This window comes from Micropterus salmoides, unplaced genomic scaffold (assembly GCF_014851395.1).
Source record: "Micropterus salmoides isolate LMB-PRFRI ecotype aquatic unplaced genomic scaffold, ASM1485139v1 Ms_hic_scaffold_13, whole genome shotgun sequence".
NCBI lineage: Eukaryota > Metazoa > Chordata > Actinopteri > Centrarchiformes > Centrarchidae > Micropterus > Micropterus salmoides.
The window spans coordinates 7,232,534-7,260,512 of record NW_024040374.1 but is presented as its reverse complement, the minus strand read 5'-3'; the positions used below and the strand labels follow the sequence as shown (position 1 = coordinate 7,260,512).

At 39.0% G+C, this 27,979-nt stretch overlaps 1 protein-coding gene across 2 annotated transcripts; it reads right to left on the bottom strand.

Annotated features, from left to right (window-relative positions):
* Positions 1-418: 418 nt before the first annotated feature.
* On the bottom strand, positions 419-26,846 carry znhit6 (zinc finger HIT-type containing 6). 2 transcript variants are annotated; one of them, XM_038715260.1, is made up of 11 exons: positions 26,669-26,846; positions 26,051-26,116; positions 23,939-24,024; positions 23,432-23,538; positions 23,080-23,165; positions 20,626-20,729; positions 12,615-12,683; positions 12,117-12,197; positions 9,910-9,990; positions 3,259-3,383; positions 419-1,291 (listed from the first exon to the last, which is right to left on the bottom strand). In XM_038715260.1, the coding sequence occupies exons 2-11, from the start codon at positions 26,078-26,080 to the stop codon at positions 726-728; spliced, it is 1,335 nt and encodes a 444-aa protein (XP_038571188.1). In that variant the 5' UTR covers positions 26,081-26,116; positions 26,669-26,846; the 3' UTR covers positions 419-725. The 2 variants fall into 2 exon arrangements, with proteins under 2 accessions (XP_038571188.1, XP_038571187.1); XM_038715259.1 differs by lacking the exon at positions 23,939-24,024.
* Positions 26,847-27,979: the final 1,133 nt, after the last annotated feature.

Here is a 27,979-nt window from a genome sequence, read left to right as displayed (position 1 = left end):
ATTTCTTCTCTTTTGTCTCCTCAATTCGTGTTTTTCCAGAACATCTCCGGTGTATCTCACTCACGGACTTCACTCGCAATGCTTACCAAAATTCACAGATTTGATTGGCTGAGCAGCATCACGAGACGTTTGGAGCACATGCAATAGGTCTGCGAGTTTCCTGTGCACTAAACCCGGACAGTAAATGCTAGAAAAGCTGTGTGGGTTAAAATAAAAAGGCTCCGTCACAGGGTAGTAATTCTCAACAATAAATTGGCTGTAGGTCCGGGTCCGGAGAGGACAGTGGCTGGGTCCGGATCCGGACCGTGGTTTGCCTATAAGTGACCTCTGCTTTAGAGCATCATCATAAAGATAGTCAAACACAGTTTCCAAGGTTAAGAATGATCTTTGAAAGTCAACTGATAAATACATGAGATTACCAAAAAATATTTTTATTGAATTTGGTCTGATACTACAGTCAGCATCAACTGCAGCAGTATAACAAATACCAAAAGATTTCCAAAAACAGTCTTTATTTATGTTTGCCGACAGATCAACTAAACCTAAAAAATAAACATTAACATTGAAATGATTCTATGTGTAAACATACAAACATTGTTCTTGTTTCTTAGCACAGCTTGTTTAAAACAATTGCATTGGTCTACTGTACACTGACACAAGATTGATGACTTCCTGGCAGATTTGTCTGCCTCCACAGGCATTTCATACTGAACATCTGGGCATTATCATTCAATTCCACAGCTGCCAGCAGCATTAGCTGACTCATTTTCATCATGACAGTGATGGGTATGAACAGGCCCCGACTCTTTCACAGCATCCTCCTTAGTCATGCTGACCTCAGCACTCTCTCTGGCAGCTGAACTGTCATCAGTGATGTCCACGTTTATACACTGATCCCTGCTGTGGTCACTGTGTTTATTAATAACATCATCAACATTAACTGTGTGATGGTTCATCTTTATCACCACCATGTCATTAGCAGGGCTTTTGGCACCATCACAGCTCTTTCCACATGAGGTATTTTCTTCAGAATTTGCTTCATCTTTCTCTTCATCACTACTGTCTATGATCTCTCCCTCCTCTGGCTCTTCCTGCCCTGCTTCTCTCTTGGCCCTTTTCTCTTGTGGGGGTTTAGTTTCAGGGCTGGTCTCTGGGGTTCCTGTCCAGATGTTGGTTCCCCCCGGGGTGCAAGTCCCTTGTAGGAACGGTGAAACTTGGGTGAAGTCCCGCTTCTCTTGGTCCACCTTTTTGGTCTTTGTTGCAAAACTGCTGCAGGCTGATGACTGTTCAGCTGAAACAACACGAATCAGCTGAAAACACATTTGTCTATAAAAAAGCATGATTAAACATGGCTCATGCATCAGTAAATTCTTACATCCAAACTTGAAGAACAAGAACAAGTGATCAGTATGGTCAGTTGCACAAACATGGTTAGAGCACAGCTGAGGTCATGCTTAACAGAAATCGTGAGAAAGAGAAGGACGGTACAGTTTGGGACTGATGATGCTACGGTTTGGCTCCACGCTGGGTTCCCGGATGAGGCAGCTTGCCAAGCAATTAGTTATGCAATAAAGAAGGGTGGACGTGTGAAAGAAAGGCTGTAGAATTAATGACTATAAAAACGATAATTGTGAATTTTTAAGCAATTACTGCCCAACATGATCTCCCCACAGTCCATTTGTGGAAAATTCACTTTAAACCTCAGACACTTTTGCCAACACATTTTCTATAAAATGGTTATTCAGCAGAGCCTATAATATAAAAGATTAATGTAATTCAGTTCTTTGTGCTATAACATGAGACACAATTAAGCTATGCCTGCCTCCCATTATCCATTTATCTTTGGTACAGAACATTAGAAGTAAATTAATATACACATCTTAAGAGTTTAGGTTATGGGTAAAGGGCATTCTCCACTGACCATAGATAAAAGTACAGCCCTGATTCAGTCCAATGTTACAAACATTACTGTTGAAAAGAAACATTTTCAGCAACAGGACAAATTAGAAACCCTTCTTGTCAAGTGTCAATCCTTTCAATAGAGACACGTGACTAAATCTCTCACTATATAATATTGGGTTTAGATGTTTTGGCTAAAGGGCCAAGTTTTTTGTTTAAAATTTGTTTATGACTTATTACTTAAACCCTTTCTCTCTCAGAGCACCTATAAAAGGGTAACTATATTTGGAATAGTAACATTAAAACAGTTATTTAACAATCTGACCCACATAACAGCAAGATAAAAATGTCATCAAAGAGATTCTGGCTCAGGGTCAATGAGGCTACAAAAGGATTTTTGAGAAAATTGAAGAGAGATTTGCAATCTCTAATCAGAATACTGACCGGCTGCATGCTGCCTGAGTTTCAACATGACTTTACCCTCACTGGATAAGCCACTGCCACAGTGTCCGATTGGTCTTTATCACTTCCTGTCCAGCTTCCCAGGCCATGGCGTGTGTATTTATCAGGATGTGTCTATGGCTATTATAGTGAAACAGTGTGGCACCAAGACCTTATCATTGAAAACACATACATACTCAAACTAAAATGACCTCATTCGTCACTCAGCCAGTCCAGATCGGACAGTATAATGATATAGAGTTAGCGTGGTCTTTTGTGACCAAGCTAACCCTACTCAGATGTAGAGTTTGATCTCACTGAGGCAAAAAAAAAAAACTTTTCGTGAGTCCTACTTTGTCATGGCTTTTCTTGGCCTTAAATATCCGGTACTAGAAGACAGTGACAAACAGGTGAGGAAAAACCACAGGCTGATGTCCTGTTTTCACATCTTCCGTCAGTTCACAACTCACTGAGGTCACTGTTCAACAGTAAGCCATGTTTGATCCTCTTTTTGGACATGGTCGCTGTTGAGGTTAAGTTGGTGTGTGTGATGCTGTGCAGAACACCCTCATTTCCGTTGGGGTAGCATGTTGCTATAGTGAAAAATAAAGGAACAGGGAGCCTTGAAGTCTCAGCTGGAGAAACCAGGACATGATACAATGCTGCAAAGTGGCGAGGGGTTGGCGTTTTGGGGCTACATAAAGTTTTGACTCATGTCATATATACACCCGTTTATTTAGTTAGAGAAAACATAGATGAAAAGGAAGCATTAAGGTGAATGCAGTGATGAAGAAATTATTTTGTTTTACAAATAAGCCATCAGTAGGTTAGTGTTGGTGCAGAAATTAGCTTATGAGCAGGAGTTAGAAAATTCATGACAAGCTAGATAAGGGTGGGTTTTTTTTGTTATTTTCTTACCCAGTCCTTTCAGTGGATAGTCCTTCCAATGATCTCTGAGTACAACATGCAGCACAGGATATTCAATCAGTGTTTTGTACCTCAGGTTGTCCCTTAGGGTTTTGTAAATGTCCAACTCATGGTACCTATTCCAGACAAAATTGAGACAAAAGAGGTGATTACAAGACAACTCAGTTACAGCATGCTGGGTAAATTACAGGATATTAGGCTCATTGAAGGTAATTTCAAGTTTTTAGGTGCTAGGATACAACAAAGACAGAGCAAAAATAGCCAACGCTGTTGAAAGTCTATAACTGGCAGCTGTAGCTCTTTATTTACAGCAGCCTGTGGCACATTGGTGGCTGAGAATCTTTTGAAGATTGATAGAGATTTGAGTCATGGCTTGGCACATTGAAGATTCTGCTTGGTGTTTGTCTCAAGAGATGGAAACTGACTTAACCAAGAATCAACATCTCTCACAAGCACATGCAAGGGCTCTCTTTCCCCTCCTTTAGCTCTTCAGTATGAGATGACATCAGTCTAGTCTTGCATCTAAGTAGTCCTGTCAAGCATTAGGGATGGTCATAAATCACCAGACTAAATAGTTAACTGGATTCTTGGGAGACATGGCTTGCCTCTACACTAAAGTAATTCAGAACCATCCCGCTTAGGTTGTCATCACCAAAATACAAAACATCATATATTTGGATGTACACAGTAACTGGCACCATCCTCACTAACTGTCAAAACCGCACCAGACTGAAGATTATTACCATTGTTTATTTTGCTAAAAGCCCAAGCAGACTGAGAACCGCCCAGGTAGTCACCCACTCCCAAAACCAATCAAAGCACTTTGTTAATGTGACATTTACAGGTCTTTACTGGCATGCCAGCTTCCAAGAAGCCCTCCCTCCTGGAAGTGATTCTCTTAGGTGGGCTAAAGTATATAAATAAACAGCAAAATGTGTTGGAACTTCCTGTGGGACTAGATAAAGGACATATGTGAGACTGTGGGTTTCAAAACACACAGGAAATTTCTTGCCGCAGTACAAAAAATGGTTGCAGGGTACTTTTGGGATATCTACACAACACAAGAGTAGAAATAGCATATCTAAAGATGGACTCAATATTTTGTACATGATTCCTGGATAGAAAAAAGGCTATTATTGACAGGATAAAATGTTAAGCAGTGAAAGGAGTTTGTAAAGCTGGTGCAAAGTAATTAAAAGAAAATAATGCAGCAAGTAAAAGCAGGATATCTAAAAGGATTGAATACATTTGCTATACGCAGACTAGACAAGGATTGTTTCCATGTTTCCATTCCATTTGTTGTTATTTTTTATGTCTAACTGAATGTTCACGGATGTTTTTTATTTTTGTGAATATAAAAGCTAAAATAAAACACAAGTGTTTGTAAACAACAGCAAAAGAGGGGTAGATGGCAAAGCAGATTGCAGCTCCCTGTGGTGTCGAAGTGATTGTTAAAGAGCTGGCCATTTCTAGAAACACGTCTGGATGACGCAGCCAAGAACACGCACACATCTGGTCTCTATATAGTGTTCTAGTGAATGAAGAGCAGAGGACAAGAGTGATGTTCCCTTCAGGGAGGTTCCTATTGTTTCCCCCTCCACTGCTGAGACCCATCAGCAAGGATATGGCAGTGGTAAGGTGTAAGGAGGAGAAGAGACACTGCAAATATCTTGATCATGAATAGACAGTACTGTGTTATTAATAATGTTGAAAACTCAGAATAAGCTAGTGCAAAAATAAATAGGATATGTACATGGTCGTCTACTAGTTGGTACTGGCATTGTTTTGTGAAACTCACTGTATCATATTGTGAGTAAAATCTTCTTGATGATGAGTATGAATATCATTCATTCCAATGGCGGGTGAGTGACAAGCAGTTATGGACTAGTGCCTTCTTGAAGATTACAAACGCTGGATTTCTCCCAACTCTGTTAAAATCGGACAATTACTACAACCAGAGGAGGACAACAGGAGCCCAGTCGTAAACAAAATATTGTAGCATTATTCAGACAGACAAGAAAACAAGAGAACCATGCTATGCAAACCAAGTTTCACATTTTGACAATGATACCCATTCTAGTATTCAGGTTTACTTCATTTTATTTTGGCGTTTTAGTCCAATTCCTCAATGCCAAGGGCCTGCTGCACTGTCTCAGAGGCAGGGACTGTGTTAACTAAAATTCTCTGCCAAAATATTATATTTTATAGATTTGACCGTTACAAGGTTATAAAAAGACAATGGTGGTGGATGCATGATAGTTGCTTCTATGCTGGTGCAATCAGATATTTTGGGGTTGGGCATATAACCATCCTCTTTAGCTACCTCTGATTTAGACACACTGTGTGATACATGTTAAATCATTACATTTAGCAAATTAAGTGCTTATCAGGTTGGATGTGAAACCACATGCCCCTAACACCTTTCCGATGACAGAATTGGATTTCTTTGCAACTGTTACAAAACTTACAAGCATGCTCACCTCACTCAACAAATGGCCAGGTTTCAATTCAACTATTTTTGTTACATTTTATGTGTACAAATGAATGTAGCACCATGCCTTTGAGGAGAGACATTCTGAAAGCATTCGCTATTATTCCCACATTTGACAGATTAGTGTATCTGGTCCTCACTTCAACAGCATGCTCTTCACTTTGCTTTTGAGAGTAGGAATTTAGAACATATAGACTCTTACATTTAGATAAGTTTCAAGCAAATCCCTGCCTAAAATCTCATCGTATTACTGAGGCTGACGGGAACTTCAATAAATAAGGATGACCACAAATTTATACAGATATAAATACCACAATCCAACTGCAGTGTTTCCCATTGTTTAACGAGACCATGGCGGCCCGCCATAGTTTCAAAATGAACCAAAAATATTTTTACACGTCTCATAACAACATTTCAGACCTCTAACATTGTGTTTTGTGTGCGCTGCTCTGCGCTGCTGTAAGCTCGCACGCTCACACACTTTGGCATCCGACTCGAGACAACCACTTTTCTTTTGAGGTGACTACGGTGATGTTAACGGTATGTTTCTGTCACTCGTTTTTAAGCTAGCCACGCCTAAATTTGGAGTGCACACATATTAAAGCCTTCATGGTAACTGAAACGGATCGGAGCGAGCTGACAGGCAGGTTAGAAAATTTATCCTGTCAGTTTCTCTCTTTACAAAGACAAGTGTTGCAGTATGAGAGTCCTACCTGAAGAGAGGCTATGAAATCTTCATGTTACACGATACAAGAACCACATACAACATTTATGATATTGAGTCGGATTTTTTATATACGGTCTATGGGTCGGACTTGATGAATTTAGCTCAAGGATACACATGTGACAGCATCCGGTTTTCAAAATACAGTGTCTATATAGTATAGAAATAAGATTCTGTGAATATAATCCAATTAAGTATAAAACAACAACAATAAAATAGGGAAATTACTTATTTTCTATTCTTTAATTTGGGTTGCTGGAAAAACATTAAATAAATTTGTTGACCTTTGTTGCCGTTTCATCACCATTTATAGCTACTATAAAATGGTTTTATGATGAAATAGTTTACTAGAGCACAACATTGTTTACAAGAGCGCAAAGTAATAGATAACCTCTTAATTTTGCACCAAATGAATGCATTTAAGCTTAAATGTACAAACTCTACCGGGAGGGGCATTCCCCCAGATCCCCCGAGGTCCACCCACCATAGTCTCTTAAAATCCTGTGGGAAACACTGCAACTGTGACGCTCAACAATTACCCAATATAATCTGGTGCTATTAATTCCTTGCTATTCTAGTAACAATACCAAAAACCAGTCCAGCACTGCAGGAGAACTGAGGAAGCATCTGCTAAACAGAAACATACTTGAACAGATCTTCAGGGCAAGCTGAGGGAGAGCAGCTCAACATGCTCAGGACGGATAAGGAGAGGGCTTGCCACAAATATGTGAGAGAAAGCACTGCTTGGACAAGACAGAAACATCACTGTCTGATGGGTCACACACACACACACACACACACACACACACACACACACACACACACACACACACACACACACACACACACACACACACACACACACACACACACACACACACACACACACACACACACACACACACACACACACACACACACACGTCAACGGGCGTAGATGTTCTGTGGGATTCGGCTTCTGAGAGGAAAAGGAGAGGTAAGGGAAAGGCGGAAAGGGCATCCTCTGGATCTCAGAAGTGGAATGAATAAAAAATAAACATTAAAAAATAACAAAAACAAACATCCACAAAGGTGTGAATGGCTCTCTTGATGCACAGTCTGCCTCCTTTCCCGTAAGAGAATGTTGACTGGTTACACAGCTATGTTTAGTTTAGCACAAGAACTCCTTTATTGGAGTGGGTTGATATTCCAGTAGACATTCAACAACAAAAACATGCAGTCATACCCTTTTGTGTTGGACTTGGCCAACAGCCTTTAAGCAGCCATGACCACTACTGCCCATGACTTCATAACACTAATAACACCGTTCAAAACGTGGAAGCCCCTTTGTGGTTGCAATGCTTTGACCTTGTTTGTCATCCCTAAACAAGGCGATCTGGCTTCAGTCTGTAGGGGGCTTCTTATTAGAGCTCTAGTTTGTGGCCATGGCCCTGTTATGTAACTGCACCTAGTTAATGTAAAATGATTCCCCCTTGGACAAGCCTTCTAATTTTGCTCAACTTCTATTTATCCATCCTCAATGTTAACAAAAACACTTCCTAAGAACTTAACAATGGAATTTACTCATCAAGTAAAAACAAGAAACGATTACTGATAAAGAACGTGGAATAGGGAGAGGGAGGGCCATTTATTCCATTGAATCACAGACTTGACACCGTCCAAACATTCTTTCTCCATAGTCTGATTTACAACTGTCACGGTATCAGGCTCATAGCTGTTAAAAGTCATATATAAAACATTGTGAGTATGGAAATGATGTGAATAAAATGCCACAGGCTTTACAGTCACCAGATCTCAACCTATTTTGACACCTATAGAAGATTTCAGACCAACATCTAAGACAATGCTCTCTACTACCACCTCCATAAAACTTATAACCTTTCATTTTCAAATCTATTTTGTCCGATTTCTGTGATTGACTCTGATGCTATATTTCCTTGTCCTGTCTGGCTATATTTGTTTTTCTATCTGCTGTCTACCCCTTAGGGGTATTAAGCGGCCTCCTATTCCAAACGTCAAAGGAAAGGCTTGGGCCGACGTATGTATCTCCGGGCCATCCTGGCTGTGTGCACCCACCAGGTAGAGAAAAGAGAGAGCGGAGAATAGAAGTTGGTCAATGTTTAGACAACCCAAGGCTCCAACCTTGCTCACTCCACCAACTCTGACTTTCATTTCCGTGCCAGGAGGGCCCAGAGACACATGCGTCGGCCAGTACTTTGCCTTTGACCTCCTATCCCAAACGGTGTTCATCCCTCCAATAGTTCCACAGACCTGGTAAGTAGCACTGAAACTGTCTGGAGGCTCGTGGTGGCCTGACTCCACACTAAGACACTTCATATTAGGTTATTAACCTGTGATTATGCAGCACTATAAACTACCTTGTAGTGACATTCGTTATGAAGGTGACACTGCAAAAGGTGTGTGGGATCAGAGATAATGACACATTAAGTGTTTAAAATTTCATTAAATTCATGTAAGGGTAAAAGGTGACAGCCTGACAGTTTGTGCTAAATCGTGGCTTGCATGTCACAGATCTAGACTCGTCTTTCGGTAATTCTTCTCTTTATGCTGCCACAAAATAAAATGTATCTGTCTTGAAAGTGTGTGCAGCCCATCCCACTGGGCAAAGCAAAAGGACCATGTGTGACAGATGGGATGGGAGGTTTCATGACATTTCATGCTGGCCAGGGGGGTAATGGTTATGAGCACCGAGGAACATCATTCACTTCATGACTAAGTGGAAATGGAGGGCAGCCAAAGAATTCGAAAGTAGGCGAGGCGAATGGGTGCTATCCACACAATCCAATGACCCTCATTAAAAATCAAAAAAAGCAAGACAGACAGATAGGGCAGGAAGCAAGACCACACAGGACAGAGACTATGGAAACAGATTGAGTGAGAGAAAGTGAAAGACAGCAGATGGAATATGTGGATAAAAGTTGCAAAGAAGTTTCTTGATCAATGGCATTTCTCAATGTAGGAATCTAAGAAGAAAAACTCTCTATGGCCTTCCTGCCAAATGGCTGTGTAACTTTGCAGGAATTTACAAGTCAGTGATGTCATGTTTCTAAACAAATTATGTAGATTTAATACACACTGAATAAATCAGTCATGACTGGCAAGTCCAATCAAACGGTCAAAATGGTTACACAGACAAGATGCCTGAGCAATACTGGGATTCTGACACATTTTTGAAAAAGAGAGAAATGTGTCTTCCAGCTTTTAAACAATTTTATTTAAAAAGCCCGATATCACAAATTTGCCTCATGCAACAGATGTAATGTGTCATATACACCAAAATAGCCAAATTAAAATACAGACAATTAGGATGACAAAATCTACCAGAGAAAAGTAACACGTATGGGAACGTAACAAATTATTCTGATAATGCGGAATAAGAGAGGTAGAAGTAGAAAGTAAATCTCACCTGACAGAGTTAGCCTTTCGCCCCTCTGCTTTCATGAAGATTTTCATATGATCAAAGGGGGTGTGCACATACATCTTCAACCTGAAACAGAAATTCACATCAACATAGAAGGTTAGAGACTAAACTCCAACCTATCCCTTAAAAAAAAAGACAATAAAGAAAAAACATGAGAACATGGACTGTGAAGAATTTCCTACGATGGTTACCATAAAGGTCAAAACACAAAGAGCTTATTGAGTATAGCACAAGGGAGAAATGTATACTTGTCTCATATGCTGACTGATATTTATAGGCTTAGACTGGGGTTTCTTGTGTAAGGGACAATGCTCCATGCTACTGACAGCCACAGCACCTTAGCCTGCTGTAAAGAGCCAGTAATGGGCCATGGAGAGTTAAACCCCACTCACTTGAATCTACACTAAGCGGAGGTTGTGTCTAAATGGTTGGCACTGAACCAAGTGAGGTGTCTATTTTAAAGAGTTGCACCGGTCTACAATATGCTCTCGCTGATGGTTTTACAGCAGACTGCTTAATGCTGACTGTTATCAGTACAATGGCTGGGTCATAGGATTCAGATCGCTGTTCTGTTACAGGTTCAGATTAGAAATACTGAGTGTTCTGCAATCAAAGAGCGTGCCTTGTTTAAAGACTGTAGTTCATGTTGGGAGACACATGAGCCTGGGAAATTAAAAAGAAAGTGAAGTAAGAGCAAAATTACAGAGATAAATGTAGGAAAGTAAGATTGTGGGAATTATACAACATGAAGAGACCAACCCAACCGAATCCTGTGTGACTGAAATTGGATTGAGTTGGTTGATGTTAAAGATCAGGATAGAAATACAATCCACCTTTTCATCTACTCTATGGGAAATGTTCACATTCAAGTCAAGCACAATTGTGACGACGTGTGGTCGCACAGATGAGCAGAGCGTTAAATTCATTCATACAGGTCCACATTCTACATTTCATTTTAATTAGAAAAAGAAAATATCTATGAAATGTGTCGTGGAAAGATTTCAAAATAAAAAAAAATACTTAGCTAACATGAATCTTTTAAGAGCTATACTTGCGTCTTCACCCATTCCTTCTCCCTTATAAATGCAAACTTGTACTTTATGTGTAAGTGAGGCATAATCCCTAAACACACTGCTGCCAAACTCAATTACAGGAGCTCTGGTCTGGCATGCAGGCTACAGTGGACCTGATACAGGTCATCAAAACCAAGCAGTCATAGCTACAAATGGCCTATATTTTTAACAAAAAAGTAAAAAAGTAAAATCTGGAATACAATAGGCCATTGTACTTTTTCTCATTTTTTTTTACTCATTCAGATATGCAGCAGTGATGCTCAGGCTGCATCTTGCCAACACAGCTTTAGACAATACAAAATGCTCATATGCTTTGTAATATTGTCAGGATAATATGATGCAGTTACAAATGAATGTAACTGCTTCACACTGGTGTTAGTATGAGTGGTAGTGTTTGATATTATACTATGCTGCTAAAAGGCACATATCACAGAACCTGCATTTCAACAAAAAATTTTGAGAGCAATTCATTTTGCTATGCCTTCTTCCCCAATCTCATCCCTAGTTGTTGAACATGAGACTCCAGTAACTAAATCCAACTTCACAGTTGTTGCCAATAGCAAAACAGATGATTTTCAAGAGAAGATAATGGGATGAACAGCAATCTTATTGCCAATAATATGGACGCAGCTTTCACTCCAGCTGTACAAGAAATAAACCTGTCGCAAAGGTCCAAGCAGACCTCTAAGTAGCACCATTCCCAAATACTTTAATGTGAATTGTCTGCTTACTCTGTCATAAAACATGGACACATAGCAGCTCTCTGCTGATCATAACTCCGGTAATTCTACAGCTTGAACTGGGTGTGTTACATGTATTTGACAAGAACATGACAGTCTTGTAATGACACAATTTCATAAAGTTTTTAACAATATTAATAAAATGTTTACACGCCTAAAAAGCATGTAGGTGTATTAACGTTTCCACTTATAGTTAAGAAGTTAACTGGGGCGGTTAGCTCAGTTTACAGATTTTATATTTTGGGGGGAAAAAAGACACTTGTTATAGGAGTTTGACTTTGGGTATCAGAATCACGGTAGAAAATGTGTGATTGGTCTGTATAAACAATCAGAACAAAAAAATCAAATGGAACTGAAGTGTTAATGGGACAAAGCTCACTTTTGACGTGTCACAGGATCAGACTCTGTAGGATGGATATAACGGGTCAAGATCTGCTCCAGGGTTTGCTTGTCAGACACCCTAGAACAAGAAGGATATTTTGTAGGAAAAAACAAATGTGAGAAAAAATCTGTTAATGTTCACACCCATATCAAGTCATGAATGAATGATTTTATTTGGTAAATTTACAATGAAATAACCAAAAAAGGAGTAGGTTGAAGCCAAGGCTTATATTTGCCTACCCTACGTCAAACCATGTTCATAACGGATAATGTCTCTGTGAAGCTTTTACAAGCCTTCACAAACACATATAGATTTGAGTGGTCACTACTGCCAAGTTGCAGCCTGTGCACCAACATGGTCTGTCTAACAAAATGTTCCCTACAGTAACAAGCACTTCTTTTCAGTATTATAACAGTACTGATCATTTGCTTTCAGTTAATAAAAAAAAAAAACTTGTGGTTCAGAAGGGGGGGGGAATATTGTTATGTAACTCACCTCCTCTGACTGAACTCCGTGCTGCTCTGAGGAAAGATGAGCTTCAGGTGCCATAGGAACAGTGCTTCTCTAAATGAGACACAGAGAAACTCATTTTTGGTTTCAGCTTATCAAAAACAGTAGTGCTTGATGCCTGTTTTTCTCCACAGATATGAGGTCACTAGTACTCTCACAGTATTCCCTTCATAGTCAAACACAAATGCCCTTGTTTAAATTCAGAGCATAAAATGGATTCAATCTTAATCTGTCCAAGACAAAACGCCTGGCTGCTTCCAAAATCTTGTCCATCTGTGTGACTGTGTGAGTGCATGTGTGTAAATGAATAAACCAGAGTCACCATGGAGACCATGACATATACACGCAATACTAGGACACCAGCTGGTGGATATCAAATAATGATCACTTCTTCTGGGGTAAGACTTTGGGCAGCAACTATTAAACGTGGTTGAGTTTTTCAGGGTTGCTGGGCGTGCTCTACAACCAAACATTTATCCCCTAAACAGCTGCTGTGTTCAGACCAAGTAATGTCATCATGATGCAGAAATAGCCAACAAAATGTAATATATCAAACAGTTTGGGAGATATGAATAACGAGATGAAATTCCGCCTTTATTCTGTTACAGTAATCAATTAATTAATAGTAATGTGTGGTCTCGCTGGTAATTTCAATTTTGCCAACATAAACACCAGTTTGACACACAGAGAAAGATTCCTCTTATGTAGATAAAACCAATGAAAACGTAGAAGTATATTTTTTGCTGCCCTGAGGAATAGGATATAGTCTACTGGCACAGGCATCAATTAAGTCCTGCTCTCCACAGTCATATACCCTACATACTGAGCTGAACCTAACTACAAGGACTTGCGTTGACCAATATATCTGGTAGAGTTGATTCGTCAACCCATTCTCCGTCAGAGTGGAAGGACGCAGGCCTTTATGGATCTGAGGGATGCGGATGAAAAATAAGACTTTACATAATTTTAAGGCACATGCGGGATACCTAGTTATTAGGGTTTAGTACTCACCAAGAGATATTCAGAGCACAACTTGAAGGTTTCTTTTGATAACTGTAGTAAAAATACATGTCTTTATTGACAAATCTAAAGACAAAGCTTTGAGGAGTTACCCAGCTGAAACAAGATTAAATATCTATATCCACCATGCAAACATGGTATGGTGTCATTTTGTAATGTAAACTATGATGCATGTTAGCACTCTATGTTAGAATTCACCTTCAAATACAGTTGAGGGTGATGGGAATTCAGTCATTAGGCTTTAGAGGTGAAATTATCAATTAATCAGTCATTGAACAAAAAAACTATTGTGATAATTTTAGTCATTTTTCAAGCAGCAATGCATACAAAATATCTGGTTCCAGCTTGTCACAGCTTTCTGACAATTTGTTGTTTTCTATGTTTTACATAATTGAAAAAGAAACTGCTTGGTAGTTTTTGACCGTTTAGACGAAGCAAGATCTACACTGAGGTTCAGATTCAGTCACGTCAAAGACAATTATTTAACAATTTGTTTTCATTCTCTTGTATTGACAAAGACTGGTTCAGCATTTGAACACTTTTTTGGGGTCATAATTGTGCCATCGTTGTTAGCAGGTATTAGAGTGAAATGGATTAACACAGCAAAAAAAATAACTCTACCCCATGTGTTTTTTGAGTGCAGGCATGGTTCTGGTGCTTGTGAGCTTGTGTTGTTTTGTGGATCCAGATGGTAGCATTATACAACAGGGGGCATGTTTTTTTCCTTAAACAGAAACAGGATGGGTAGGACAAGTTCAAAAGCAAAGAAGTATGTGCAGAACTGGCAGGATACCCAATGAAAGGTGGTTATGAGTTTCCATTTGGCTGTAAGGGTGAAGGGGTAAAGCTATGGGCAGTGAAGGCAGCGGCAGGAATGCTGGGAGGGAAGATATGGGGCCGGGAGGGGATTCCCTACGCAACTGTAGGAGGTACCCAACACCTCTAACCCCTTAGTCAGAGGAGTTTGTATTTGCTCAGTTTTGGCTGAGTTTCTTCTTCAGTGCATCAGTATGTGTGCATGTGTATACGTGTACAGGTGTGTATGTGTTTGTACGTGTAAGCAAAAGAGGTGGAGCACCAGGTGTGATGCCATTATTCTGTCATTACAGCAAATGGAAACTATGTCTTTCAATGGAAAAGGGGCTTGCCCAAAGATGCATGTAATGATTTCTGGCAAGGCCACAGTGCATACCTGGGATAAGTGCCATCATTCATTGTCAGGGGGAAAAAAGAGGAGAGAGCATCTTAAAATGTCAAAACAGAAGCACGGACAGTAGAGCGCGACTACTTTGAATACCAGAACCTGCTGAGAAAAAAAAAAAAAACGTATCAAACAGTGAAAAGATAGTTCTGCAAGCCAGTTCCCACATGTAACTGTGTAAATACAAGTAGTACAATTCCTCCGGAAAACATGCCTGTTTAAAAAGACTTACCACACAAACATTATGCTGTTAGGTTTATAACTTCAACAGAATTCCATGCAAACAAGCTATCTGCTTCCGGCCTGCATTAAAAAGGTATTTTCTCCTCCAAGAGGGATTAACAGCTTTTAGGCCACAAGAACTAAGCCTAAACAAATAAAATAGGATTGATACATGGCCAGAATAGAATGGGAAAAATGTAAACATCAGTACTAATACTGTACAAGTAATTAACTGCTTGTTTATAGGGACAAAACCTGATTCCTTCAAATATCTCAGTCCATGACTGAGCTATTAAATGGGTATCAATCCGTAACTGTATGTGTGTTTGCATATATATGAGAAAGAATACATTGCAGAGCATAAATTTTTTAAGGATAGCCAGGACAGTTTATGGTCAGCTCTGTAAGCAATACTGTAGGCTCCAGATTCAGATTGTGATATTTTGTCTCACTCTGAAACCTCAGTAAAGGGGTAAAAAACCTTGAGGTTTCAAATTATTTTCAGCATCCTGGGTTGCGGACAGGAGATGGAAGCGGTCATTGCTTGCTGCCCCATTTTTAGGAACAAAGGCCTGGTGTTGAATGCGTTTTAATAATTGCTACAATACTCAATATAGTCATTCAATGTAGGTACTGATTTAAATAGCAATCCAAGTTATTCAAGCCCTGGAGCTAGACTGAAAAGCGCAAGCGCAAGTGATGAGTCAGGTTTTGTCTTTCACTTTAAAACTTTTATTTTTTTTATTTTTTTTTAGAAGTGGTCATTCCCAGTAGTGGCTAAATTAGTCATCTTTGCCATGAAGAGACTTATAAATACTAAGCCTAGTGTCCAGGCTTTGGTGAGTACTGTCTTTGTTCTGCTCCTAACTACAAAACTATACTACACTATAAGTGTACAAAGTGTGACATTTTAGTGTCAAATGCATAATAAACATCTTACAGAAAGACCTACAAATAATTTGTATTTCAGGATGCCCCTCTCTCTAAACTTTAACAGAGTGAGCAATTGTCTGCATTCATGAGGGAGACTGAGAAATAAAGCAGACTCAGTGAAGGATGGATGAATTCATTAACAAGAACACTACTGATTAGGTAAGCGATTTGAGTTACTTGTGCCATCAGCACTAGAGAGCAGAAAGCCTGACTGGTACTCTGGCAGTCAGAGCAGATCCATTTGGATGGATTAAAGATTGGACAGATCCAACAAAAATGGCACATATAAAACCATGTGTCCTGTGTATCTGCCCGTCACAGGCAGATGCCAGGATTTTGGTAGCAAGTGGTGGAATAAGATGACAGGTTTTGGGGCTTCTCTACTGAGAAACAACAAATAAATCCAGTATCCAACGCCATGGCTAGATCTACAACCTCAAGAGGGTGGAGTGGCAGAGAGGCTGATGGACAAAAGAGAGGGGAGACAAAGATTAGAGGCAGCTGTATCTTAAGATTCCTTCTTTAACTTCTGTCTTTAGCCACAGATGCTGGGCAAATGCCACAATGTTAAGTCTTGGGTCTGCATTCCCTGAAATGCTGAGTGAGTTCTTAGCTAAGCTCCTCTTTTCCAGAAAGGCAAGTCATTAACGCTATACTTCTAATGTTCAAGAACAAAACTATGTAATTCATTTTGAACAACACATGGGAAACCAATTATTTAAATTCTGTCAACCAAACATGACACATGCTAGGTTTATATTCTCTCTAGCTCATGCAACACACTCACATTTCTGCTTAATTTACAGTTTGGAATTTTACTCAGAGTCAGAGAGCAGCCTGTAGCCCAGTTATGTAGCCAATTGTGATGACAGCTTTTGCAACACTGATGAAACTGCCGCTTGCAATTCTGATATGAGGTTTACCTCGGATGGCAAGTCGGCACAGACTCTGCTCTGCATCAGCAGTGGTTAATCTGGCCATTGGCAGCCAAAGGTTGCCTGCTGGAGTCTCAAAAACATTTGCGTTAAGCTGCTGCTGATTGTTTCATTTGAACTTAGTTTCTGGAAAGTAGGAGTCGGGTGCATGTGAGTGTGCAAAGTGATGAATAGTCGTCCGCCGCCATGAAATCTGGGGTGAAATATGGCTGTCTACTTTAATCCATTTGTGCATTTGTTCATCACATGCAATATTTCATACACCACTTGGGTTTCTACATTACAGTATTTTCAAAATTGCATTAATTGGCCTAATTGAGGTTCTAAAATTACACCCCTTCTCAATTGTCCCAGTACTGCAAGCTTTAGCTATGACGTGTTGTGCAAGAGCATTTTTACTGCACCTTCACAGCAGGGGATATTTCTGCTGATCAGTGATATTCTGACTCTGCTTGGGAACAAGACCAGACCATTATGCGTTGGTGATGGCAAACACGCAGTATCCAGCTTTTAATAGTTTTGGAGTTCTGAAACACTACCAAAAGAAACTGGTAACCATTTCTGTTCTAACTTTCACCAACTATGCAACTGAAGCATGGTAACTGCACTTTAATAGCACGCCTCCCATCTCCTTTGCCTTGCTATTGCAGCTGTAATGAAATCTGGTGATGTCTGCTGAACAAACATTAGTGTAAACCAAACACTTCCTACTTTTGTTTAAGATTAAAAGCTTTCCACGCAGTGCCTGTATCTGGGATATTTTGGCTTCATTTCTGTACAGTGGAGACATCCATCTTTAAAGTCTATGGTCAATATCAGGAAAGAAAACTAGGTCTCATCTAAGAGAGAGTTGGGTTAATTGAGCCTCATTCCCAATATATGACAAACTGACATATGGTACAAATCCACCGTTATTCACATTACTAATTATCTCAAGTTATTATAGAAATATGTTCAATTATTATCCACAGTAACTGCCACTGCAAAGTGTTGTCCAGTCCACTCAAGTCCATTCACTCAGTGAGGAAAATGCCCTGCCATGCCAAGCTGAGGCTGTAGAAAACATAATTCCACCCTAACAACTACTCCCAATGTTCTGCCAAATGCCAGCTACTATATACTTACCCTCCAAGGGCTGAACTTAGAGGTAGCCTGTAATACTTCATCAATTTCTGTACTGTTTGTTCCTTGTTTTTGGAATTAGTCACCGGCAAAAGGTGAAAAGAAAGTAGTTGCACGGCCATTATTTTGCCTACAAACATTTAATCAAGGAGACACATGCTCACAAACTCACACTCATACGTTCACACTTACATACACACACGCACACCATTGCCAGGCATGAAAGCCCTCTAGTCAGCTGTCTGCCAGTAATGATCCTTCTCTGGCAGCGTGAGTGCGTAGCATGAATATGTCGCTAACCAGCTGCAGTCACACTGCTCACACATCTGCTTTTTATATTATGTACTTGGTACATTCTGAAGCACATTCTCTCTTATTCCCTTGCAATTTATTGTATACCTTTCATCCCATCCCTTGTGTCCATTTACTGGTCTGTGAATGGGACGCCGTTGCGGTTAGTTGAAAAATCTGAGACACAGTGAACCTAACCAGACAAAACAAAGAAATAAGGCTGTGCAGCTGGCCAAAGATTCCAAACGGCAGCAGCATAAAGCATAAAGATTCTTCGTATGTCTTTTGCTGGAGCAGTTGTGGGACATTTACCAGGTGTGAACCTTTATAAAATAACAAACATTTGGCAGACATTCTGGTCTTAGCTTACAAAAACTTTCTGTCACCATCTCAAGTGTTGAGTTGGGATTAGGGAGTTTGGGGTGGGAGGGTGGGCAGTGTGTGCTACTACAACCTGACATGATGTTGCCTCATCCTGAGATTTGACGTGCACATTTAATTTACCGCCTGCAAAACACCAGAGACAGACATGACAGAGTGGTAGACTTTAAGGATGGAAAAGAGGGTGGTGAAAGGGAAAGTAACAACATAAAACCAGCTGGAGGGACTGACAAAGGATTCATTTAGTGGCAATCCTGATTGGCACCCAATGTTGTCCCTGGGCATTTCAGGCTCATAAAACTTTAATATGCAGTTCAATAACCATTTTTCCCTCTTTCCCTCCTCTATTCTTCCACAGAGGGATTAGAGTGGCAGGCTCAGCCTCAAAAGAATGGGAAAATGAGCAGCAGAAGGTAGGTTGTCCAAGGAGGGATAAAAGATGCCAAACATGACAAGACCACCAGTGGAACTGAGCAAATTGGAAAAGTGCCCATGCAAAGAATTACTTACTACTTTGGGGTCTACGGGAAGTAATAAGGCTCACTCTCTAAATTACTGCAAGGCTGCAAAGTTGACTACACTGAAATCATTCCTCCTAAATCAATATAACCAATGGGGAAACACTAAATAGCAACACCATATTGATGGTGATGTGGGTGTATGATAAATTAATCAGTGAAATACCATTTAACCTTTTAGCTGTTCATTCATTGGCCACAAGGAGTCAAAGTCTGACAAGGTAATGCTTATTTGAAGATCTTACATTTTGTGAACGTAATTACTGACTGCAATAAAAACACCAGGGCTATCCAGCTACAACACTGGGTAAAATATTACCATTTATGAAAATATCAAACATTTTAATAATGATGGAACTAACTCCCAACAAATTACAAATGTGGTCAACATGTCTTCAAAAAGTCTTCTCATGAATGACTAGATTGCATAATATATTATTACAGCCTGTGAAACACACTTAGCCTAGGGTTTAATACATTTTTATTCATGTAGTCCTGCAGCAGTTTACCGATCATTCCGTTTAATTGTTGTCATAATGGAGGAGAAGCACAGCAGTTGCCCAATAATGGTTTATCTGCAGCATGGAAAGCATGGTGTCCTTTTTCTAGTAACCTGTATAGGATTTAACACTTACAGCAAAACTGTCAAGCAACAACTAAAAGTACGTCACCATAGCTGAATCTCCGTTGAGAAAATGGTAAACATAATGTAAAATATTGATCACACATTTAACAGAAACTGCTTTTCATCATTACGAGTACCATAAGATAACCTAAAGAGAGCCAGGACTAGATGGAACCGCTGTTAGGGCTTAGCAAGAGTGCCATCCTGTGGTAAAGTAAAACATCACTAATCAGAATCTCATTTTGCTCCAGACTAAGCAGGACTTAACTTCACCAGAAAACCGTGAAGTGTTGTCTTTTGTCTCTGACTGAGCGTATCACAGTCTCAAAATGTTTGGGTAAGACTTTAAGCAGTGCTGCTGTGATAGAAATCCAAACACCCATAGTGTTGCAATACAATGTTTGTGTTCTTCTCTATGATAATGTAGCATGTTTCAAGGATATTTAAGAAATGAATAATTATTTACATATTTCAGATATGGTCTAAAGATGGTACAGAGTAAAAATAATGCTTGTGTAGTGTTCTTTAAATTAATAAAGATACTGATGGTACTTTTAATTGTACAACTCACTGCTTCATAGCATAGAGTCACAAAAATTACCTCTGCAGTCCTGGACAAATTTAAATGATTTGTTGCTCTTGTATTCTATGAAACACTAATTTTGTCAAACTACAGCTATGGACAAGACAAATAATACTATTCTGTTTAATGTAAAAATATTTTTTTTGTGGGTTATTTCATTCTTACTTTGCAAGGAAGAACGTGGAGTTTTCTCTGCTCTTAGTGAAGGTGACGGGGAGGAACCTCAATGTGATATTCATCTTTCTGGCATTTGCTGCCAGCCTCTTTGCCTGGAAAACAGAAAAGTGGACAGTACAGTACAGTATAGAGCTGAAAGCTGTTGAAAATCAATTGGCAACAATTTTAATACTACATTTTTAAGCAAAAATGCCCCAAATAATTCAGTTTAAAAATGTGAATATTTTCTTGTTTCTTAGTCTTTAATGATAATAAACTGAATATCTTTAGGTTTTGGAACATATGGTTAATTGATAATAAATCAGAATTGATAAAATAATCACTAGTTGCAGCACTTAACAGTATGCACAACATTAACACAGTATATTTCTGTATATGGTAGTGTCAAAGAAAAGAGGTATAGCGCAGTTAAGTATTTTTATATATATAAGGCCCAAAAACACATCAATATTCATAAAACCAAACAGAACAACAATCCAACAGTTATCAGACCTTTAATAAAGACTCACAGCAGCATAGATCAGACATAACAACTTTTTAGTGAAACAGGATGTAACAGAAAGCTTCTATTCTTAGACTTGAACAGATTTGTTGGGACCACAGGCCGGCATTTCAGTTCACTGGAAAAATCTGTGTGTGTGTGTGTGTGTGTGTGTGTGTGTGTGTGTGTGTGTGGTGGGGGGGCTCATCTTCTCTAAGAACAAAAAGGTCTAAATACCAAACATCTGTTGTGCATCAATGAATCCGGCTGTGCAAGTTTCATTGGCAATTAAACTAAAGATTACCTGAACTTAAGTATAAGTGAATCCTTTCTGGCACCCATGTAAGGCCTTAATGAATTCAAAGTAGTGAGATATAGTGAAATAAATTTATTAAAAGGTGGGGCTGTACAAGGCCACTAAAAGATTACTCTACTACCAATGTTCTTGTGGAAACCCAAATCCCAAAGCTTATGTGCCAAGCCTTTATCTCTAGCTGAGAATAAGCCTCGTTATTTTGACTGATTTGTTGACCTCTAAAAATCTCCCAAAAGCATTACACCAAGCTATCAAATATCACTTACATTGTCTTTTAGTCTGTAACAGTACAGGTGAGCCCTGGCAGGGACACTGAATATTACATAAATGAATGCCTGTGGTTTGGAGAAGCAGCAGTAAGCATTACATAACTACAACCACAAATTATACAAGTAAAGCAATAAAAAGCATTTAGATGTTTGGTGGGTTTTTTTTGCTATAAATGCAGCTGATATCCAACCTGATGTATCTGCTCTTCTTACAATGAAGTTGTTTCTGAAAAGGTGCCTACTAAAGACAATCACAAAAAAAGTGAAAGATAAAGTGTAAAAATTAAAGCCATTTATTAAATGTATACAAATACTTTTTAATGTAACAAAGCTCTAACCAGTCCTAATAAAAACCTGGGCTTAATCATACCCTTCAAGATGACTATCGCCTGAAACTAGCTTCTGGTTCTAAGATTCTCAAAAAAATTGCTTCAAAGCAGTGTAAGCAGTGCTGTGTAAAAGTACCTATGAAAAGTTTCAATCTGGTTTTCGTCAGTACCATCACACCAAGACAGCCCTTCCTAGAGTCACTAATGACTATTAATAAATGCTGATGCAGGCGTGTGTTAAATTCTTGTGCTGCTGGACAGACTGAGGCACCATATGTGGCATCATATTCAAATAGGAAGTAATTACATACATAAATTTAGACATGCGAGACAGTTGTACATGCTTTTATCGCATAGAGCCTTGATTATTGCAACAGCCTCTTCTCTTTTCTTGGAGAAGCTCCTAGGTCCCTGTTTGTTTTAGGATTGAAGATCTTTATGTGTATTTTTTTATCATTTATCGTGGTATCTTACTTCATCTTTCTTACTGTGAAGCACTTTTTTAATAAATGCTCTATGAATAAAGTTTATTTCTGGTAGTGAACGAGGACTTTCAGTCCTACAATACTGACCACCCTCACTGTTTTCTAAAGTATTCCTCTGAGTTATCCCTAATACGCTGCTGCCTGAATTCATGTTCACATAAGTTCAACTTATTTCAACATAAAGAGTTCACTCTACGTCAGTGTTACTCACCGAAACGTATGTGTCGGGGGCATTTCGATACTCATAAAACACGATGCTGATTTTTAAGTATTCAAATCCTGCATGGTTTACATTCATGTTTACTAGCAACTAGTAAGTTCTTCTTCCCCGTCATTGCTAATGTCTTATAACCTTCAGTGGGATAATGTGACACCCTTGGAAGGAATGTGTATCTCGTAACGAGCATGCATGTGCATTATCATTCGTGTGGCAAACAAAACGGGCCTGGCACCCACTCATGGAAAAACAGCTCTATAGCACTACTAGAGGTCTAAAACACCACAGGGAACATTTAAATTCCAGTATCCAACATTAGGCATGGAAGGTAAATCAAGAACGTACTTTAAAAGTGGCACGAGGAGTCCGGATGAGTTTGTCTCTGGTGGCACCATCAGCAAATCGTCCTGTATCCTCCAGAAACCTGTAGTCTACAGCACAGGTAAAAGAAAAATAGTAAACACACTTTAAAGTAAAAGAATAGCATTTTTTAGTACCACCTCATTAATAAAATACCCCGATATTAATGGTATCAGCGGTATCATATATCATCTATTTTGTATGAATAAAGAAACACATATGCCGACAACCATAATGACTATGAACACTTGATGGTTAGCTTGAAGTTCTACTTTACAGTTTACTGCTAACACTATTAAGTTTTTTAGTCATGGGAAGAAGTAGAGGAAATGCTCACCATTGAGAAGCGCTATTTCATCAAACTGTGAGAGGGTCACAAATGCAGTTTTATTTCTAACTCCACTGCATCCCAAATCTTCCTTGTGTTTCTTCACACACAGCAAGCTAGGAAAATATACACAAACAAAAGACAAAAGAATCTGGTTTGGCCGACTTTCCACGAGGGCTACAACTAATGATTATTTTCAGTGTCGATTAATCTGTTGATTATTTCTTCAACTGATTGACTTGCTTTTTGGTCTATAAAATGCCAGAATATGGTGAAACATTTCGATCATTGTTTCTCAAAGCCCAAGATGACGTCCTCAAATGTCTTGTTTAGTCTACAACCCAAAGATATTCAGTTTACTGGAGTAAATACATATTCATATTTAAAAAGGTTCAGTGTGTAATATTTAGGAGGATTTATTGGAAGAAATGCAATATAATATGCATGTACACCATTATGTACATACTACCTTAGAATGAGCCATTTCTATCTACATACACTTGGGGTCCCCCTTACATGGAAGTCGCCATGTTGCGCTGCCATGTTTCTACAGTAGCCCAGTAGTAGCAGTAGCTCTGCAGAGCGCGTTTCGTCACTAAAAACTGGACAAAGAGAGAAAATGTAACAAATGTAATCTATGGACTGCTGGTCTGCTGAACTGAGACTGACAAATATGATGCAATTATAGCACACCCCTGACTAATACAAACAATGACTAGCTGTCTGCCTGACTCATATTGTTTTTGGACACCCATCAACTACTTGTGCAGACATAAAAAAAGACATTATCTGTACTCCACTTCCCTCCCAATAACAAGTTAAACTCTTCTTCCTTTGCAACATTTTAACTTGAAGCAATTGTAAAACTGTGAAAGAAGAAACGAATAACAAATTCAATGACAGAGATGACAGGTACTGTTACAATAATTAGATATATTAGTATATAGTAATATTAGTAAAATAACAAGAAATCTGGCTTCATGAAGATCTTACCAAAAAATAAATAAATAAAACATAATAAAACATGGTTGATAGATTATTTGCATGATTTAATCCATGGATGGAAAGAGCCATTTTCAGACACTTGCTGAGAGAAAGGTATTTGGTCAGGGTCACACAAAGACTGTATCCCTAGAAACTATGTAAAAGGAATGCTGAATGAGGCCAACAACAACAGGTAACCATGACAGTTCCCCCTGGTGCCCTTTGATAAATCGTAATGAAATTTTCAGGTATGACCTTCAAAATGCCATTTAGTACTTGAAGGTTAAGTTGTAAATGCTTCAGCATCAGCAGAATTTAAGGAACAGGTTATGGACCATCGCCGGTGCCTTGTTGTTGCTGGCCATGAATCAAAGTAAAGTTCAGTCAGTAAAAACAAAAACCTAGCCAAGAGTAAATCATAAATATTACATTACTGCACGCAAAGGTAGAACTGATTTTATTAACATCATTCTTTAGTGATTCATTGTTTATTTTTTTTAATCAGAAAGAGCAGATCAATTTCTTTGGTTTTTACTAGTGACATAAGACACAGATGGAATAACTCTTTTATGATGTATGAAATAGTATGATCTCATCATAGAGATACAGCAGAATACCAAGGTTAAATCAACCCACTAAAGGAATTCATCTTATGCATATGATCTCACAACAATCTCAACACTATAAACAAGTATTTATCTAACATCATAAAAAGGGATAATGATTCAAGGACTATCTGACTGCAATTGTGCTCACAACCAATAAATTATCCAAGGTCCTGGACAAAATAAACTAGAGCTATTTTTTAGTGTGAATATGCCCCTAAATGTGATTCCTGTGTTTTCTTTGATTAAATTGCCAAAACCTGCCAACCCTGTATCCAATCAAGAGTTTGAGCAAACCTCACTCTTTCTGCATTCTTTACTGCCCCTATCCAGTGCATACTGTCCAACACATACACAAATACAATCTTTGGAAGGACTACACAGGCCACATCTTTTTCCTGTGCCCATTCCATCCTCATCTTACCTCACGTTACATAACTTCAGACTCAATTCAGAGACTGTTTGTAAGCACCTGGGGAAGATCATTTCTGCCAAATAGAAGCCTTGGGCTGGCCAAAAACTCTTTACTCCATGTAATACAAGTTTTACAACAACCTGGCGTATCTTCTATTGGTGTACTCTTACTAAACTGTACTTTTTGCTAACCGAAAGAATCAAAAGTCACAGCACACAGGCTCTTGTAGCATCTGGCATTGCTAATATTTTATGTTAGGGTTTCAAATACATTATATAAAGAATATGGGTAGCTCTATGGCTGCAATGTAGCCTCCATCTACATATTAAAATGGTTAGTTCCGTTTAATTCCTTCATCATCTAAATATGATGAAAAGATTACTTTAGGGAATTCAAACATTTATCTATAAAAATATACACTAGCAGCAGATCACTACTTATGAAGGCATGATCAAGTCAAAGAACCCAGTATTTCACAAGAAAAACAGAGTAAGAACAAAAATAACATAATTTTGTCTTTATCCCTTTAATTAAATTGTGACCCCACAGACACAAATGTATTTAAAGGAACACTTGAGATTTGACGGTGAAATAACTGCATTACTTTTACTGTAATAATCTCACCTGCAAGAATGGGCAAGACAGGCAGGGCATCTATACTTTGCTTCTTCTGATCCACACACACCACAACTGCAGGACAGACGACATGTCAGCATGGTGCATGTAAATTTTGGGCAGTTTTAAAGTTAAACTGACACAAACTGTGACAGGACGTATAACAGGAGCAAAAAGTGCAATAAACAACCTAACGTGACTTGACTGAAATAAAACATTAAAACGTCCAAGCACAGACATTCAGCAGTTATAACAATCAGGTACTCTATTAACACATAGGGTGACACAGTTTAGCCGACAGAACTCATAGATAGAAGAGATAAAAGGATGAAGCAGAGAAAAGATAAAGACTGGCAGTAAATACAGTGTGGGAGTTTGGTGCAGGTAGCTAACTAATGGTGTGCTAACTATGTTACGCTAGCTAGCGTTAACATTACGTTACGTTACCTAAGCTAACGATAGCACATAACGATAGCTGATGTTTTATATTTGCTAATGGCTATATCGGCCACTCGTCATATCTTTATAACTTCTACAACAGTCCAAACTAGGCTCGAGAAACATTAAAACAAACATTAATCTGTTAGCTAAGTTAGCAATAACTTCACTTTCTGTTAAAACACTTACTTGGAGAGAGAAATCTTTCTTTTGGTGCCTTTCAGCTTGTCTTCCGGATCGCTGTTTCCCACTTGGCTCTCCACAGTTGACATTATGTCTGTTGTTGGTATAATTAAAGAGCACATTACAGGAGAATTCAAGCCACACGTTGAACTCAACCTCCCTATATCAAAACAAACCCTCTTCCGCCGGTGGCCAATCTCAGCACGTGGAGTTAAGTTCCGGTTGGAAACCTGCTCATTGGCGCTTCCCGGTGTTTGTGGATGAGAACTACAACGCCGCCCAGTAATGTCAAAATAAACACTGACAGCACAAATAGGGCAGATATTCACACCATATTAATTCATCACATTCACAGGGCTTGAAAAATAAACGCAGACCATAGAAAATGCAGAGCTTTTGTTTTGATCACGGTGAATAAATTGTCTGGTAGGACAGCAACTACAAATTCTCATTCAGTGCCCAGCTGAAGATTGTTTTTATGACCCTGGTGTAGCTGTAAGTGTAGACAGTCTATGATCTATACAAGACTAGCAGTGTTTATTTGCTAGTCTTGTTCCTCATCTCTTTTTATGTATGCTCATATAAGATGAGTTTATTGTAATGGGGGTGTGTGGTGGGAGTAATACAGTGGCAGATTGACATCATACTTCTTTAAGACATGCAGCATGCTTTTGTGTGTGAGAGAGAGAGAGAGAAAGAGAGAGAGCATGTGCACACACCATGTTTGATGGCACTCTGATAATATGACACCATTTAAATATGAAACCGGAGCTAGAGGGATTGGCACAATTGTAGCATCCAGCCATGTATATAATACCCACATTTCACATAATATGGTTGACCTTGCTAGGTTAATTTTGCAGAGTACCAAAGTAAAATGACATTCTTCCTTGATTTGGACAATGTGACCAAAATTTTCCAAAATGCTCTTCTGGAATCTATTCTTCAATTTTACTTTTATACGAATCCAGACTTCGCTCTCTCTCTTTCTTTTAAAACTTTTATTTGTATCATAAACGCAACACTTTTTTGTGATCATGCTCACAAACATTCGCTTGGAAGCTGCCCAAGACAACTACAGTCTTATCTGTTGGCTACTGAGCAGCTCCACTGGAACAGTTAGGTTTAGGTTCCATGCTCGAGAGCACCTCAGAGGTTTTAATGTGGGAGGGACTTTTCCCTCTAAGATTTATTGTGATGGGGTCTGGGTATCAAACTGCTTCTCTAACCTTTAAGCCACCACTAATCTAAAATAGAATTGTGTATTATGTAGTCATGATACAAATTCAGCCTAATTCTGTTAGTATTGTCATACAA

Coding starts and splice junctions, on each gene's coding strand:
- znhit6 (XM_038715259.1), bottom strand. CDS start 26,784: ATGTGCTCTTTAATTATACCAACAACAGACATAATGTCAACTGTGGAG. Junction 23,166..23,431: donor TGAAATAGCGCTTCTCAATG/GTGAGCATTTCC, acceptor CCTGTGCTGTAG/ACTACAGGTTTCTGGAGGAT. Junction 9,991..12,116: donor GATCCTGTGACACGTCAAAA/GTGAGCTTTGTC, acceptor TTTCTGTTTCAG/GTTGAAGATGTATGTGCACA.